General features: G+C 39.7%; 2 protein-coding genes across 3 annotated transcripts in view; both read left to right on the forward strand.

Annotated features, from left to right (window-relative positions):
• LOC307195531 (A-kinase anchor protein 7-like) overlaps positions 1 to 16,391 on the forward strand; it is a 143,234-nt gene that overhangs the window by 91,873 nt on the left and 34,970 nt on the right. The window lies entirely within an intron of this gene.
• The window catches only part of LOC307195533 (A-kinase anchor protein 7 isoforms alpha and beta), a gene marked incomplete at its 3' end in the record, with an annotated part of 39,671 nt that continues 31,864 nt past the window's right edge, over positions 8,585 to 16,391 (forward strand). The window contains exons 1-2 of one of the 2 annotated variants that reach the window (XM_079939668.1): positions 8,585 to 8,845; positions 11,222 to 11,290. In XM_079939668.1, coding sequence (XP_079795794.1) covers positions 8,797 to 8,845; positions 11,222 to 11,290 — 118 coding nt within the window. In that variant the 5' untranslated portion in view covers positions 8,585 to 8,796. The remainder of the gene's footprint in view (positions 8,846 to 11,221; positions 11,291 to 16,391) is intronic. The other variant, XM_079939669.1, reaches the window with a different exon arrangement.

Raw genomic sequence — 16,391 nt, forward strand, 5'->3', positions numbered from 1 at the left:
TGGCCTGGTTTCAAACCTTATGATTTATATTAAATGCCTTGAGAACCTTACCTATTAAAGGGGTAGTGCTATGTGGTAAATTTAACTATGTGACAAATTAAGCATCACTGCTAGAATGATGCAATGATAATTTGTGTTATTTTATGATTTATGTGTACAGCCTCTGATTTTAAGTGTATTTTAGAAAATGTGAAAGAAAATATTGAATTCCAAATAAAAAGAAAAATAAATGAATGAAATGATGGGAGGGCAGATTCTGCAGTCAAAAGAAGCCATTAAGATATAGGGAATTAGTCTTAGGAGAGCCTGCCTAAGTTGCCAAAAGCTATGGCTAACTGGCCCATCACGTTGCCTAATTGCCTCTGAACGTGTTTTTTCACCAAACTAATTAATGCTTATTAATGTTTTAAAAGTACTTAACACAGTGCCTGACATATAAAGTTATAAAAATGTTAGTTATTAAGATTAATGGCACTACTAGTTATACTAGAATACTTATTGCAACAGTATTCTTACTTTCCTAACATCAGAACACCCAGTCAGATTTTTATAAATTTGCCTCATTCCTAATGCTGTCCTTAAATCGGCATGGATTAATTGGTGCATTTCAAAAATAAAAATGCACATATACACAAATATATCTCTATCAAGTGCCTTTTATGTATTTATGTAATATTTTATATTGCATACACATATTTATATATAATTTATGTATAAAAATACAATGGTGAAGATGGAAAACTGACTTTTTTGGGGAGCTATGGGAAAAACACAATAAAGCGTTACCTATGTTTTGTATAAAATACCTAAAGCACTAACTGTAGCTAACAGGAAGAACAACATTTTGCCTATTCATGAATTGTGGCTCTATTTGATCTTCTATTGACTAGGGTATTCAGGGGAATATTCTGTTTTGATTCTGGCTGTGAGTACAGGAAACTACATTTGATTATCATGTTTTATTTTTCCTACCAGGGAACCATAGCTGCCAAATATACTTTCATTGCTAACAGCTCTGATCAAAGCAGAAGCTTTTACTTAAGAAGTCAATCTTGGCCTAATATGGTTTAGAGAAAGGGAGTTCACAGTTTTGCTCCAACTATGCATTTTTAGCAAGAATTTAGTTGATAAGTGTGGCATACATTTATCTATATATGATAGATTTTTTTAAAAATCTGGGCTTCCCTCGTGGGGCAGTTGAGAGTCCACCTGCCGATGCAGGGGACACGGGTTCGTGCCCCGGTCCGGGAAGATGCCACATGCCGTGGAGTGGCTGGGCCCGTGAGCCATGGCCGCTGAGCCTGCGTGTCTGGAGCCTGTGCTCCGCAACGGGAGAGGCCACAACAGTGAGAGGCCCACGTACCTCAAAAAAAAAATAAAAATTACTATGCCACCCTTTATCGATTCACTTTTTAGGGCTTTTATCGTTTTTTGCTATACAAAATTATTTATAGACCTTTTCAAGAACTTTTCTAAGTTTAATTGACCAAACAGTAGATACCACATTTTTATTAAAAGTTAAATATAAAACTCTTCTGAGTTTTGCCTCTTCTGAGTCCATTCTTTTCCCACCCTGATTGCTGATTGACAGAGCTGTCCCTTCCCTGTGAGGCGGTGGGCTTTAGGGCACGTGGGCTCCACTTTTGCCCTGATTGGTTCCATTCTTCTTGCCAGTGATTAGTTTAGGAAGTGGCACGTGACCCAGTTCTGATAAGTGAGGGGAAGTCTGCTTGGGACCTCAGAGAACAGTTTTCTTGATGATGCATAATTTATTGGGAAGAGAACGTCATTTTTTAGTTGGAAATTGTTGAGTATACATGCGATCCCTGGACTTAGCAGCATCTTAACGACAGGGACACTAGGTGACTTCAAGCCCATGTGCTGAGTATGGGAGACTAGTAGGTGAACCTTGATGATCTTAAGCCACAGAAATAACCAACCCAAATGTCATAGGAGGTAATGACATTTTGAAAAATTCGTAACCTCTTGAATCAGGAGTTTTTTGTTACTTGCAGCTGAATGCATCCTAACAGATACACATTTTGAATGTAAATTGCAAAATGTATTAACAGAAAATAGACTCAGTGTTTTGGGTTTTTAAGCACAGTTCTGATAGTTACTAAAACTTGTTAGATGAATCCGTAAACAGAATGAATACTGACATAGTGTATCAGAAGAGTGTCAGCCTAGACCATGGTGGATCATAACAGATCCTGAGACCTGCTGAAACCAATCTTGATTTAACTGCATTTCATCTAGTATAAGAGAATTTTCTTTTCATTATCTTGGGGATTCACTTTCATTCTTCTGTATCACTTTAAATGTTATTAGAGGAAAAAAACTTTAATAATTCTATACTGAGTTATTAAAGCACCTTTTATTTGAAGTCTTCAAATGCTTTACATAGCAGGAAATGTGACTGTTGTCTTGCCCAAGACAAACAGTGAACCACTTTCAGAACTACACGTATTGAGGATATTCTACACAAAGAATTAGGACCTGTGAAAACCCCCCAATAAGTTGGGAACTGTAGAACCAAATTTTGTGTTGTTTACATTGTTAAACTACAAATAGAATCTACTTATTGGGTCCTTTTTGGCTTTTTGAAATACATGTTTTCTTCCTATGAAGGATGTTTCTTTCTCTCTGAAAGGTTCAGGGCATTAAAGGATTAAAGACACTTGAATGAGAAAGCAGCCATATCGGATAATACGAATACTGGCCAGCAGATTAAGTGTATTCTCTGCTTTTCTTTCTTTCTTTTTTTAAGTAGGTTTTAACATGCAAACATTTCACTTGTCCATGAGTAAGTAACTCATGTCAGTTTTTGTGAATTCATTGTTAATGCCTGCAAAGAAGGACAGACCGTAAAGCAGGCCTGAACAGTATCTGTCCAGGGTAGATGACTGTCACCAGCCTTTGTCCTCCGGTACTGCACTGCCTTCCTAAAACTGTCAAATGGGATTTACCACAATGCAAATGCTGGGCTTCCTTCTGCTCCTTTCACGCGTTCCTTTGACCCAGGCTTTCTCTCTCACCTCCTCTGGCAGCACCCCTCGACTCAAGAGTTAACTTCACCCCAAGAGCCAACGTGCTTATCACGTTAGCACATACTCTGTGTAATAAATAGCACCTGGAATCAAATTGAATTGATAAAATGGTATAATACAAATTCAAGGTGTCCAGGTACACACTGTAACTTCTCAGCCCTTCTCCCAGCCCTGCTGCTGTCTGTTCTCTGAGCAGGGAAATAGATTCTCTGCCCTAACTGATTTCTCACCATTAAGGAAAGGGCTTCAATTACATACATTGTTTAAGGTTTGGCCACATACATAGAAAAGAACTGACTGAATAATAAGCAGGGTGGAGGCATTTGAAGCTTGGCACTAAGCTGGCATGTGTCAGTGGAGATTGGGAAGGTCATTATGGATTGGTAAGGAAGGACTTCCTTTGTACCTCTGGTTATCTGCTTGTTTCCTCTCCTTTCCTAAGTGCACATGGTATATTATGTTTTTCTCCTTGTGTTTCATATATAGGAAAAAACACATTGTCTTTCCAATTACATACTGAAATTGTACAGCATATGGCAGTTTCAAATACGGATAACTATAACTTTCAGTTTTTGAGAAAAACGGCTAAAGCACTGCAGAGAGAAGTTAAAAAGTCTTTGTTGAAAATATGACTAAAGTAGGAATAATGGTAAAAAATCTTGGCTCCCAAATTTCTGGTTGGTCAAGATTCTTTTAGCTGGTAATTAAAAAGGACTTTACTGGTGAGATTTACAGATTATCCTTAAAGTTTTTCAGTTATAGTTTTTTAGTCTCTTTCCTTTGCAGACAGACACTCATAAGAACAGCTTTCAAATATCAATATTTAATGATGTAGTTTCAGAACCTTGCCCTTTGGGTACAAAATGGCTACGTAGATGTAGCATGACTCAGAATGGAGTAGCATCTGTGTGATAGGTATATGCTTACTGTGGATTGATTATGGAGAATTAAAATTTGGTTTTACAGGAACATAGAGAAGCAGAATACAATATTAAGTCCATCTAAACTTCTTCAAGCCCAGAGTAACTGCTTGGTTTTTGGTACTCTGATGTCAACATAAAAAAAATTGGGATATATTCCAGAACATCCCAGTTTTCATGAATTGTGTTTCCATAAATTGTCAAGCATTTCTTTTTTTTTTTTTTAATTTATTTAATTTATTTATTTATGTTTGGCTGCGTTGGGTCTTCGTTGCTACGTGTGGGCTTTTCTCTAGTTGCGGTGAGCAGGGGCTACTCTTCGTTGTGGTGTGCGGGCTTCTCATTGCGGTGGCTTCTCTTGTTGCGGAGCACAGGCTCTAGGCACGCTGGCTTCAGTAGTTGTGGCACGTGGGCTCAGTAGTTGTGGCTTGCGGGCTCTAGAGTACAGGCTCAGTAGTTGTGGCTCACGGGCTTTGTTGCTCCGCGGCATGTGGGATCTTCCCAGACCAGGGCTTGAACCTGTGTCCCCTGCGTTGGCAGGCGGATTCTTAACCACTGCGCCACCAGGGAAGCCCCAAGCATTTCTTGAAGTTGTGTAACTTTTCACTGAAACTGTGACATTTCTTGGTGTAACAGTTTCTGTTAAAGAGTGCTACCTGCTTTATAAGGAAATCTTCCTGAAGTGTGCCTTCTGTGCTTAAAGGCATGTCTCCTAAGGCTTGGTTCCAGAATTCGGAGGGATAAAGCGTTTTCCCCCTCTTTTTACACTTCATGATTTGATGTCCTCTTTCTCTCCACTCTTTTGAATACAGGAACATTTACTTTTTCTTTTCTTTCTCATTTGCTTCTGTAAGTTGTCAAACTCAGATTTCCTTTCTTAATGAATGGGAGATCTCAGAAGAATTGGTAATCTGTACAGTTTTACAGAGTCAGAATATTACAGTGAGATTTTTTCCCTTAGAGTCAGACTTTTATAGCAAGGTTGGCCAGAAATCCAAATATACATGTTTTCAGTTATAGATAGAAAATAAAGCCAAACAGTGACAAAGAGAATAGAGTCTTTGATCATAGTTAAGAATTATATTTTCCCATTGGAGATAGTAATCAGAGCTGATATTTCAGAGTACATGAAGAAGAGGCAGCTGCTGCCCCCTCATACTTTTTAGTTTTATTCCTGCCATTTCAACCATTATGATAAAAATTCAAAGAGCTATAGCAGATATGGGCAACTGTTTTAACCATGATTTTTTTGTAGCAAGGCCTGTGAGAAAAGAAAACATGAAAAGGTTATGGTTTTAAATTTATGAACATGATATCAGATATTTTTTCTCATTGATGTTAACCTTCTTTTTCTAATCTTCTAGTTATGGTAGATCTCTATATATTACTGAAAGGAGTCTGTTAACCCCCTAATAAAACCCTACTAATATTTTCTAGGATTACTTGTGAATGGTCCAAGTTGCTCCTTTTCGTGGAAGGTGAATGCTTCCCAGGGTTGTTCTGGTGCCCGTGTTCTCCCTTGAGTCATTTCCCCAAGGCATAGCAGGCAGCAGGGCCAGGCTCCAGCTCCAATAAAGGACCTGTCTTTAGGTCTTTGTTTTAAAATAGGATTTTAAATACTCCAGCACCATTAATAAAAGGATCTGGTGACAAAACATGAGAAACCAAGGCATTTACAACATATTACCATAGAGCTTGATTAAATAACTATTTTTCTGAACATTATTCTGAAATTGGAAGAGGTTTCATAAAGTATATACCTGATACCACACACAAATTGTGTTTAATAATAAGGAACTCAGCAATGAGATGCTCAGGGCTTATGCAGCCAGACAGATTGAATTCAAATCCCATTATTGTTACAGTTCTCTGAGAGATTTTGGCCAAGTTACTTTCCTGAGGTTAAGTTTTTCGCCTGTGCAGTGGGGATAGTAATTGTACCTGCCTCAGAGCCGTGGTAGGGATTAAATGAATGATTAAATGTAAAGCCCTTAGCAAGTGCCTGGTATATAGTAGGTGTCCAGGAAATGTTAGCGATTATTTTTAATTTTAACTTACCACTTGATTGTTTTGTGAGATAGGGATGGGTGAGGAGGGGCTTACATCTAAACTATTCAAGTTAGTTACATACTGACATACTGTTGTATTTCTAAATAATTGGGTAAAAGATGGCTACTTTCTAGGTCCTTCTGAATGATAGCTACTCAGATTTGCGGGGGGAGGGCGCATGGAATGGCAGGGAAACGGATCTATTTTTTTCACCAGAATTCCATATATATAGCTTGTTTCCTAAATGAAAACATACAGACACATGAATTTCTTAGTTATTTTTGAGTTGAAAATTTGTGTATATGAAAACTTATGAAATCTGTAGAAGGAAAATCACATTTAATTGTATGTTGAAGGAATCATCTTTATTGAAAAAATCCAAAACTATGCAGTGTGAAAACCATTCTTGGAAATCCTGAGCTAGGAGTAGTCATAAACCTACAGGGTGAAATTACAGCCTTTCAGAACTGAGAAAAACCTTAGTGACCTTGAACTCAGACTCCATCCCCTCTTTGAGGTTAAACGGTGTGCTAATTATTTGCACAATTAAAAGCAGTTTTAAAACTCCTGTCTTCAATTTCTCAGTTGTTTTCTAATCTTTTATTATGGTTAATTCACTTTTAACGCTTATGAAAAAAAAAAGCCTCTAACATAGCCACGCCACCTGCCCACCCCACCTTGGATTGCAGGATATCCTGAGATACACACTGTTACTTAGCTAATGATACAATTTATATCTTTCATTCTTAATTGTATGTTTTCAGTAGTAGTGCCAACAGGGTCTAATTAATAAAGTGAAGTTGGTAGGGTTCATCACAGAACGTTATCCCCTGGATGCTCTACTGGAGTAAGGGGTCTTCTTGTTTGGAGTTTCCATGGATAAGCAGTAACTCAAGATGGCAGCTAGGGGGGCCAGAGATTTGTAGAGGAGGAGGTGAGATTGCTAGCTGGTGTTGGAAAGACTGAAGTGCATGTAGATAACACTGCTTCCACAGTCTGTTCTCTTCTCCTTTCCCTCCTCCCAAACACTACCTACTTTGCAACAACAAATTAAAACTTTATATTGGGGCTTCCCTGGTGGCGCAGTGGTTGAGAGTCCGCCTGCCAGTGCAGGGGACACGGGTTCGTGCCCCGGTCCACAAGGATCCCAACATGCCGCGGAGCGGCTGGGCCCCTGAGCCATGGCCGCTGAGCCTGCGCGTCTGAAGCCTGTGCTCCGCAACGGGAGAGGCCACAACAGTGAGAGGCCCGCCTACCGCAAAAAAACAAACAAAAAAACAAACTTTATATTGAACTTAGCAGATTTACAGATGAAGAAATCAAAACTCAGACAAAGAGGTCAGTGTTTCAGAACTGTTAATACCTGCTGTCAGGTATTAGGGTTAGGGTTAGGGTTATATCTGAGATTCAAACCTCTGGCTTTTTATTTCTAAAGGTTCTATCACTACACCAATGCCGGGATCGGGGGATGCCAGGAGTTGCTCATTTTCCTCAATGAAGAGTGTTCACTGCAAATATTTCTTTCTTTAACACAAAAAGTAATACTTAGGATTTTAAAAATTGACAGGTTTTATTCTTCCAGACTGCACACTCTTTTTGTTCAGATGAATAGGGAGGTAGACACACTGCCTCCAGAATTGCAGGCAGTTTTCATTATCATCCACTGCCCTCTCCTTTCAGTGCCTGGTGAATGGGTGTGAGTGCTTAGCTGGGAAGTCGAGGAGTAAAGTTAAGAATTTGGGTGGTAACCCTGACGCTGTGAGCAGTCTTTCCTTCTCATGGTGTCATAAAATAAGGCTCTTCCCTAGATAAGATAACAGATTTGGAACGATTACATGAACTCTTATGTCATGAAGTTCGAAATATATCATCATGTCTGGAAATCAATTGCTTTGTTGTCCCTGAATCTGCCTAACCACCTTGTGTGTTCATTAAGAAAGATGCTATTATCGCTGATCTTTTTCTCAGCGATGCTTCTAGATTTGGGGCATTTTCTGGGCTACTGACATACTTGATGCTCTAATTTTAAAATTCATAGTATTGGTTTAATGCTTTAATAGAGGAAGAAAGCAGTGTTTCAGAAAGCAGGTATTTAACTGTAAAAGATAAGATGTAAAGTGCAGACGACAACTGATGTTCTTTTACCCCCCTACACCCCACCCCCACCCCCACCCCCGCATTTCTACCCTTATTGCAGCTTGAAGTTCGTGGTACTTCATTCAAGTTGTGTTTTCTGTGTTCTGCAAAGTCAGGTTCCCTATTCCTAAAACAAAGAAAGAAAAATCTCCTGGGGATGAAAGAAAGCTCTTCCTCTTTAAATGCAGACAGAAAATCTGGGGTTTTTTTCCCCTTTGAATTTCCCTGTGCAATTACCGCATTTGTCTGCAGGAGAAAGGACCGGTTGTGGTTTGTTCTCGATTACCTTTCTTAAAGACACGTCCGCAGAGCCACGCAGCGCACGTGGCACTCACCTCAGGGCGAGAGAGCTCTCAGTTTTGCGAGAATTAGGCGAGCGGAGGGCCACCTCTTTCCCCGAGAGCCAGTCCCAGAGCAGTTGCGTGGGTCTGGAGCCCGGGGAGGCGGAGCCTTTTTGCTCCCGGCGGCGAGTGCCCCCTCCTCTGCCTGCCTCCCTGCCTGCCTGCCTGCCGGCTGGCCGGGTATCCTGTGCAGCCACTCGTCGTGCTCCTGTGCTGCTCCGCGGACCGTGGGATAAACCGCAGTCGCTCTTTGGGGAGCCCTGGGAGAACACCAGGAAGGAGAGAGAGCGCGCTAGTGCCATGGGCCAGCTCTGCTGCTTTCCTTTCTCAAGAGATGAGGAAAAAATCAGTAAGTGTGATTTGTTCTGTGCCACATCCTAAGTGGCTGGCTATTTTATGTGGCTGTCTTCTAGGGATAGTTTTGGTTTTTTCTTATGGGAAACATAGCAGACTAATGAGCTGTGATTTTTCTTGTGCATTTACTGAAAGGATTGGTAGATGTGTAGTTAATAATTAACTGTCGAAGTACAGCAACTCAATGAATAGAGCTATGTTAAAGATACAGAATACCGAAGTCATTTTTCATTTTCTTCTGTTGGTATTTTACAGCTCGTTTTTATCACACTATCTAGAGTCAGAATTTAGTTTTGAGTTTCTTTATATCACTGCATACAATTTGATAAATTGTACATGCCAGACTTCATTTTTCTTATCTGAAATTGGGATGTTTTCAGAGCAATGCTCAATAATAACATATAGAGAAGTAAAGCTGGCTCGAAAATGACATATATATACATTTGCAGATATTTTCATGTGTCCTCTGCTTTGTTCTCCACGGAGGGAATTCGGGTGTAACTGTAAGATCCCTCCAAACAAGTGATGCCACTTTAATTTCTGCAAAAACTTCACTGAATATTTTTAAACTAATGTCAGGCAGGTTCCACATCTGCTTATGGCTGAAAACAGAACTTAAATTGATGACATTGCACTGAAATTTCTTACTCACTGGCTTATGTGTGTGCACTTACATTTCAACTTTGTTAAAAACAGTACTGGCATTGCAGTTAGTTTGCTGAATAGAATTTGCCTTAAGGGCAGTTGCCCCCAAATACTGAATTTTTACTTCTTTTTCAGTAAAATGTTTACAGACATACTAATGAAAATTTGCAGCCACATTTATGTCACATCAGTGCTTTATTTAAATAAATTTAAATAGGTCAACAGAATCTCTTGGTATCTGATTCAGATACTCAAAGATACACATCTGGCTTGTATTTCCTGCTGCTCATTCCTCAGGAAACTAGCCAGGGACAGGTTTAAAAATAATTAATACATATCTTATACATATTCACTTGGGAAAATAAGCCAGGTTTTTTTTTTTTTACAAGAAATCTTCTGAGAATGCTGTGGGATAAATGTTGGGAGGCTTTGGAGCGTTTGCTTATTAACAAGAGCCCATAGCTGTGCTCTAAATTTTACTTGTGAAAATGATACTGTACAGTAGGCGATGGTCCTGCGCTTAAAACCTGAGGTGACTTCACAACAGAATTGTTCATTTTCTAACAATGAGCATTGGTATTCATTTGGCAGCGTGAAACTTTTCAGATATTTTTCAGAATGATCCATTTGTAGTTTCTGAGGGTTTTGGTTGATTGATTCCTTGAGGAAGATCTCGATCTGAAAAACCTTGGTCTGGACAGATGTAGGGAGAGTGGATTCTTTCCTTACCTTTTTCCACTTCCTATTCCACTGCTCCAGGTTTTCTTGGAGTTCCTGCTTTCCTTGTGTTCTCTTTCTCTTTGTCCCCTGTCTGTAACTGAAGAAATCAAGTTTCACCTCAATGAGGAATTTGCTCTTTTCTGTCTTTCTCATCTGGGATCCTTGGAGTGCAAAGTCTTCTGTTTTACATACAGCCCTTCTCAGTATTGATCGACAGGAAGTGCTCTTGGGGGTTTACCTTCTCAAGTTACAAAATTTTAAAAAGAAAATGAAGATAAGACACTGTGTCTGAAGCAAAGTTCAAATCTGAAAGTGCAAATTATGGTTAGAATCAATGCATTTGTGCCCCGTTTCCTCTTCTTCACCCCTACTGGCCCCACACCTTCCCCGTTCTCTCCTCATTATTCTTTCATCTGTCTTTGATTTTGTCGTTACTTCACTGTTTTTCTCCTAATCTGCTCCACGCTCTGTTCACATACCACATCAGCTGTTTTCTGGTGCTGTGTTTAATTTCTCTGCTACAGGATGGTCTAAAGAGAAGGTTCTCCGCCAGGCATTGCTGTGCTGCTGGTAATACATGTCTACCAGTACTTACAAAGGGAACTTGGAAAAAAAGGCAGAGAATTCCTTAGCCAGCATGCTTCAAGAAACGTGTAAATTAGCACTGACTGTAAATATCCAGTTCATAAGCTGTGTTGATTGCATGTAAAAGAACCCATAGTAGACATTTGGGAGGGCCCGATCTTGCTAGTGGATTGTACAGTAACCTTCTGGGTCTTATGCATCTTCGTGACCCCACCTCGTAGCCTTGTTAGCCTGCTCTGGGCCACATGCTCAGTGAGGACCTCCTAGCCGCAGAGCACAAAAGTGCTTATGCCCACACCCTTCTGATTCTGCTGTAAAGGGTGATGGCCGTAGAATGTATCTTCTGAGAGCAGCTCAAGTGGAGAATTAAACAAGTTTTTGGTGAAAGTTGAAATTTATGGTTGTCATTCTCAAAACACAGGTGAGTTGGGAAGCCCATCCTCTGTAGCCCTGCAGAGATACAGAAAGGAGGTACCCAGCTGGCCAAGTGGTAAGAGTCAAGTGGTCCCTCTCCCCTCCTGCTGTTGTTTTATCCTGCTTTTGTCCTTGGTGGTGGTGGTAGATAGAAAGTATTCTCGTTTCACTGATTTATTAGTGCTACCATTTTAATCTATTAAGAGCAAACAAAGTGATTTTTAAAAAATCAACTAGTTGTGTAAGGGCTATGTTTGTGTGGGAAGTTAACTGTATGCACAGTCAGAAATCTTGGTAATGGGGTGAATAGTCAAATACAGTAGAACTCGTCATGGTTTATTTGTCAGTTAATGCAGCACAAAGCAACTAGACCCTTTTTGTTTAAATCCCAGCAGTTGAACATTTTCTCAAACTGTATACTTTTTGGCCACAAAAGGTAGAATAGACTGACAATAAATGCATATTTCTTGGTAGATTAAGTACTTTCTATTGCTACACAGGACCATATTTAACCTGAAACATTCCCGTAGATATTGTAGGATTAACAAATGTTGTAGATAGTCTCCAATATAGTTTTTGCTGAATTCTTCTATAGCGCTCGTGTCCTTTGAATTACTGCATGTCTCATAGTGAGCTTCCTGAAGGGAATGTTCATGAGTAAGAATGTTGTTGCACAGGCTTACTGGCCCCTGCAGTTTATCAGACTCACTAAATAAACCTGAAAAGGAAACTTAATCACTAAAGAGATGTCCCTATAACTAATTTAGAAGACATTTTACTTGCTCCTTTCCTAGTGCAAATTTTCTTTTTCTTTTTTTTTTTTTTTGTGGTATGCGGGCCTCTCACTGTTATGGCCTCTCCCGTTGCGGAGCACAGGCTCCGGACGCGCAGGCTCAGCGGCCATGGCTCACGGGCCCAGCCGCTCCGCGGCATGTGGGATCTTCCCAGACCGGGGCACGAACCCGTGTCCCCTGCATCGGCAGGTGGACCCCCAACCACTGCGCCACCAGGGAAGCCCCAGATTTTCCCATTTTGAAGTACATTTGTTTTATGTAGAATGAAACAGGTGAATGTCCAGAGATGAACCAAGCCTCCTCCCATGGTAGTTTGTCAAAGGGGGGATGTGTCATAGGGGAGAATGGGACAGCTAATGAATGGATGCACTGACAACTCAGTTACTTTCTAGCCCTGATCTTCTGTGATGCTGAAAATGAAAGAGTATTAGTATGTATTTTAACAAGAAACATATCTTAATTTTATAAGTATGTGTTTAAACAATACAGACATTTTACTTTTATATATGAAATATGTTTCAATATAGTCTTTTTATTTTTTATTTAAAAAAATTTTTATTGGAGTATAGTTGATTTAAAATGTTGTGTTAGTTTCAGATGTACAGCAGAGTGAATCAGTTATGCATATACATATACCCACTCTTTTTTCTTTTTTTGACTTTTTTCCATATAAGCCATTACAGAGTATTAAGTAGAGTTCCCTGTGCTATTCAGCAGATTCTTATTCATTATCTATTTTATATATAGTGGTGCGTATATGACAATCTCAATCTCCCGATTTATCCCCCCTACCCCTCCTGTAACCATAAGTTTGTTTTCTACATCCATGACTCTACTTCTGTTTTGTAAATAAGTTCAGTTGTATCCTTTTTTTTTAAAGATTCCACATAGAAGTGATATCATATGATATTTGTCAGTCTGACTTATTTCACTCAGTATGACAATCTCTAGGTCCATCTATGTAGCTGCAAATGGCATTATGTCGTTCTTTTTTATGGCTGAGTAATATTCCATTGTATATATGTACCACATCTTCTTTATCCATTCCTCTGTTGATGGACATTTAGGTTGCTTCCATGTCTTAGCTATTGTAAGTAGTGCTGCAGTGAACATTGGGGTGCATGTATCTTTTTGAATTATGGTTTTCTCTGGGTATATGCCCAGTAGTGGGAATACTGGGTCATATGGTAGTTCTACTTTTAGTTTTTTAAGGAACCTCCATACTGTTCTCCATAGTAGCTGTACCAATTTACTTTCCCACCAACAGTGCAATAGGGTTCCCTTTTCTCCACACCCTCTCCAGCATTTGTTGTTTGTAGATTTTCTGATGATGCCCATTCTAACTGGTGTGAGGTGATACCTCATTGTAGTTTTGATTTGAATTTCTCTAATAATTAGTGATGTTGAGCATCTTTTCATGTGCTTCTTGGCCATCTGTATGTCTTCTTTGGAGAAATGTCTGTTTAGATTTTGCACCTATTTTTGATTGGGTTATTTGTGTTTTTGATACTGAGCTGCATGAGCTCTTTGTATATTTTGAAGATTAATCCCTTATCGGTTGCTTCATTTGCAAATATTTTCTCCCATTCTGAAGGTTGTCTTTTTGTTTTGTTTATGGTTTTCTTTGCTGTGCAAAACTTTTAAGTTTATTTAGACCCTATTTGTTTATTTTTGTTTTTATTTTCATTACTCTAGGAGGTTCAGTATAGTCTTTTCGTGTGGGATGAGTTAAATGGACCGTTTGTAGTATTTTATAAATATGAGTCAAATCTCAAGGTGGTTTGTTTCTGATGATTTGGAATTTGATGATATAACATTAATATATAAATTGAGGTAAGCAGTTTGTTAACTTCATGCCTGATGAATGCTTTCATTTTTTGAACTGGTGGTTATTGTTCAGTTATACTCAGAGAAGCATTTAGATTTTCCAGTTTTCCAGAAGGCTTCCTATAAATCCTACAGCCATATACTGTGCTCTTCTCACTTGCACTTAGATACACTGACTTTAGTGTTATGTTTCATACATGTGCTCTGTTTCATCTCATAGATTTCAAGCAGGACCCAGGTCGTATACCTCTCTTCATAGCATCAGATCCCAGCAGGTTCTCCCTTAGACACTGCAGCATGGGCCCCAGGAAACGTGTGATAGGGAACCCCACATCAGTGGACAACAACATTCATTTTCCTTCCTTAGAAATGTGTTTCTGCAGGGGATACAGCGTGACTCCAGTCTCTTGCTGCCTGTTGAATACAGATGGCCCACCCCTTGGCATGCAGCTTTTACTATAGAAAGAGTACAGGACTAGGAGAAAGGAGACTTGGGTGATAAACCCAGCTCTGCTCCTAACATCCGGTCTGACACTGGGCAAGTTGCTAATATCTCTGGGCCTCAATTCCTCATATTTAAGAAGTGGGGGTTGAACTACCATGATCTTGAAAGTTTCTTCATTGTCCCTTAGAGCTAAGAGTCTAGGAAATAAATATTATAGATGCAGTTCTTCTTCTTCCTGGTCTTTCTCTCCACCTCATCCTCATTCTCTTCTTTTTAATTTATTGAATGCTTACTGTGTGCTAGGTACTCTGCCAGGGCCATTTGGAAAACTGCTTATAAAGTGAAACTGTTAGAAAAAAATGCTTCCCATCTGTCCCATTTAAGAGGGGAAGTGGCTGAAAACTAGTAGTTTGAGGGACTTCTCAGTTACGGTCCTCCAGGGGTGCTGTGGGGCCAAGAGCTGGTAGGAGGCTGGGACGCCAGGCAGCCCATTATCTGCTACCTCCTTTCTGAAGCAGTGAAGCACAGCAAAGCCAGTGGTGCTCCGTGTAACCTGAGATGACATTGTGCCTAAGGTTTCTGTGGGTAACATTGTGGTAGCAACAGTAATGTGCAATATCAAACATTTAACCCTAGTCACTAAAAATTAGATTTTTCCTTTATTAAGTAATGTATACCCAAGAGGTTTATGTTTCCAAAATTAAGTATTGGAACATTAGAGCAAATGCTAATAGTTACTATGCCTGGTTCCCTTTGTTAATTCATAGGCTATATGGTAACTGAATTTTTTGTTGCTGATTCTATGATCAAATGCTGAGTAATTTTCATTGGGAGTGCAAAGGTTGTAGAATTTTTCCCAGCCCCTAGTGCAGTCCTTGGCTGTTGTGAGCTCTGCCTAGATGCCCTGTCAAACAATGTGATGCTACCTGTCCCTGTATCTTCTTTCTTGGGGGCCATGTGAAAAAAGGAGTGGGGAATCTGATGTACATAAAGGTCTCGGTAAACAGAAGAAAGCCTCGAATGTTACCCCTTCCTGGGACATATGCATTTAACAAGACTGAATTATTCCAAGTGACCTTGGGAAGTATTTGTAGTAAAATAATAAATTAAGCTTCCGTATTGACTTAGCCCAAAGAAACCTCTAATGAAGGAATTTCAGGCAACTAGTAAACTCTTTCAGGGCATCTGATAAGTCACTTCCTATAGGTAGTTGCCTTCTGTTTAACTAAGTTGACCCTGCCTAATATGTAGATCTTTGAGCTTTCATCCACCAACTTCTGATGCCCACAGTAAAGAAACTCAAAAGAGCCCCTGAACTCTCAGTGCTGAAAGCAGAGGATTTTGGAGGCAAATGGACTCGGTTTGCATCCTTGACTCTAGTATTTATTATTCTAAGTAACTTCTCAAAGCCTCTGTACCCTCATTTTAAATGTCTAGTTATCATAAGCAAATGTCTGTAAAATGCCTGACACAGTGACTGGCTAATAATAGACCCAGTAAATATAATTTCCCTGTAGTGAATGAGAATGTACTGTACAACCAAAGTCACCTTAGAAGGCAACCTGGAAAACTATGGTTTTATTTCCATCATGCCCAGGAGGGGAAAAAAGGGACTTAGAATTTCAGACCTTGAATTGTTTAGCAGCCTTACAACATTTATCTTTGTAGCTTCCCTCCTCTTCTCCTTGGGGTTCTGTCCATCATGATGCCATGCTTCCCTGCCCTGGGAGAGACATGTGGTCCATGTGGAGTTAACCATAGCCTTCCCTAAGATTTGATGGAGGATCTGTCTTCCTTTCGGGTTGTGAGTGGAAAGGATGTAAGCGTAAGATTGCTAGCTGGTAGGGAGTGAGGGGGAGTCTTCCTGAGAATGAAGCACAGAAGGAGGCCAGAGAAGGAGAGAGAAAGAGATAGTCCTGTTGATATTGTTTGAGCCTCTGAGTTCAGCTTTGACTGAGACCTTATATTATGAAGCAATAAATCCTCCTTCTTTTCTTTGTTTAACTTGCTTGGGTTAAATTTTTGTCACCTGCAACCAAAAGGCTTCGGATATATTCTAGAAGACACTCAGTGTGTCTCAGGGTACATCCATTCTGGAGCAAATATTTCTA

The sequence above is a fragment of the Stenella coeruleoalba genome (assembly GCF_951394435.1).
Source record: "Stenella coeruleoalba genome assembly, chromosome: 12".
Lineage (NCBI taxonomy): Eukaryota > Metazoa > Chordata > Mammalia > Artiodactyla > Delphinidae > Stenella > Stenella coeruleoalba.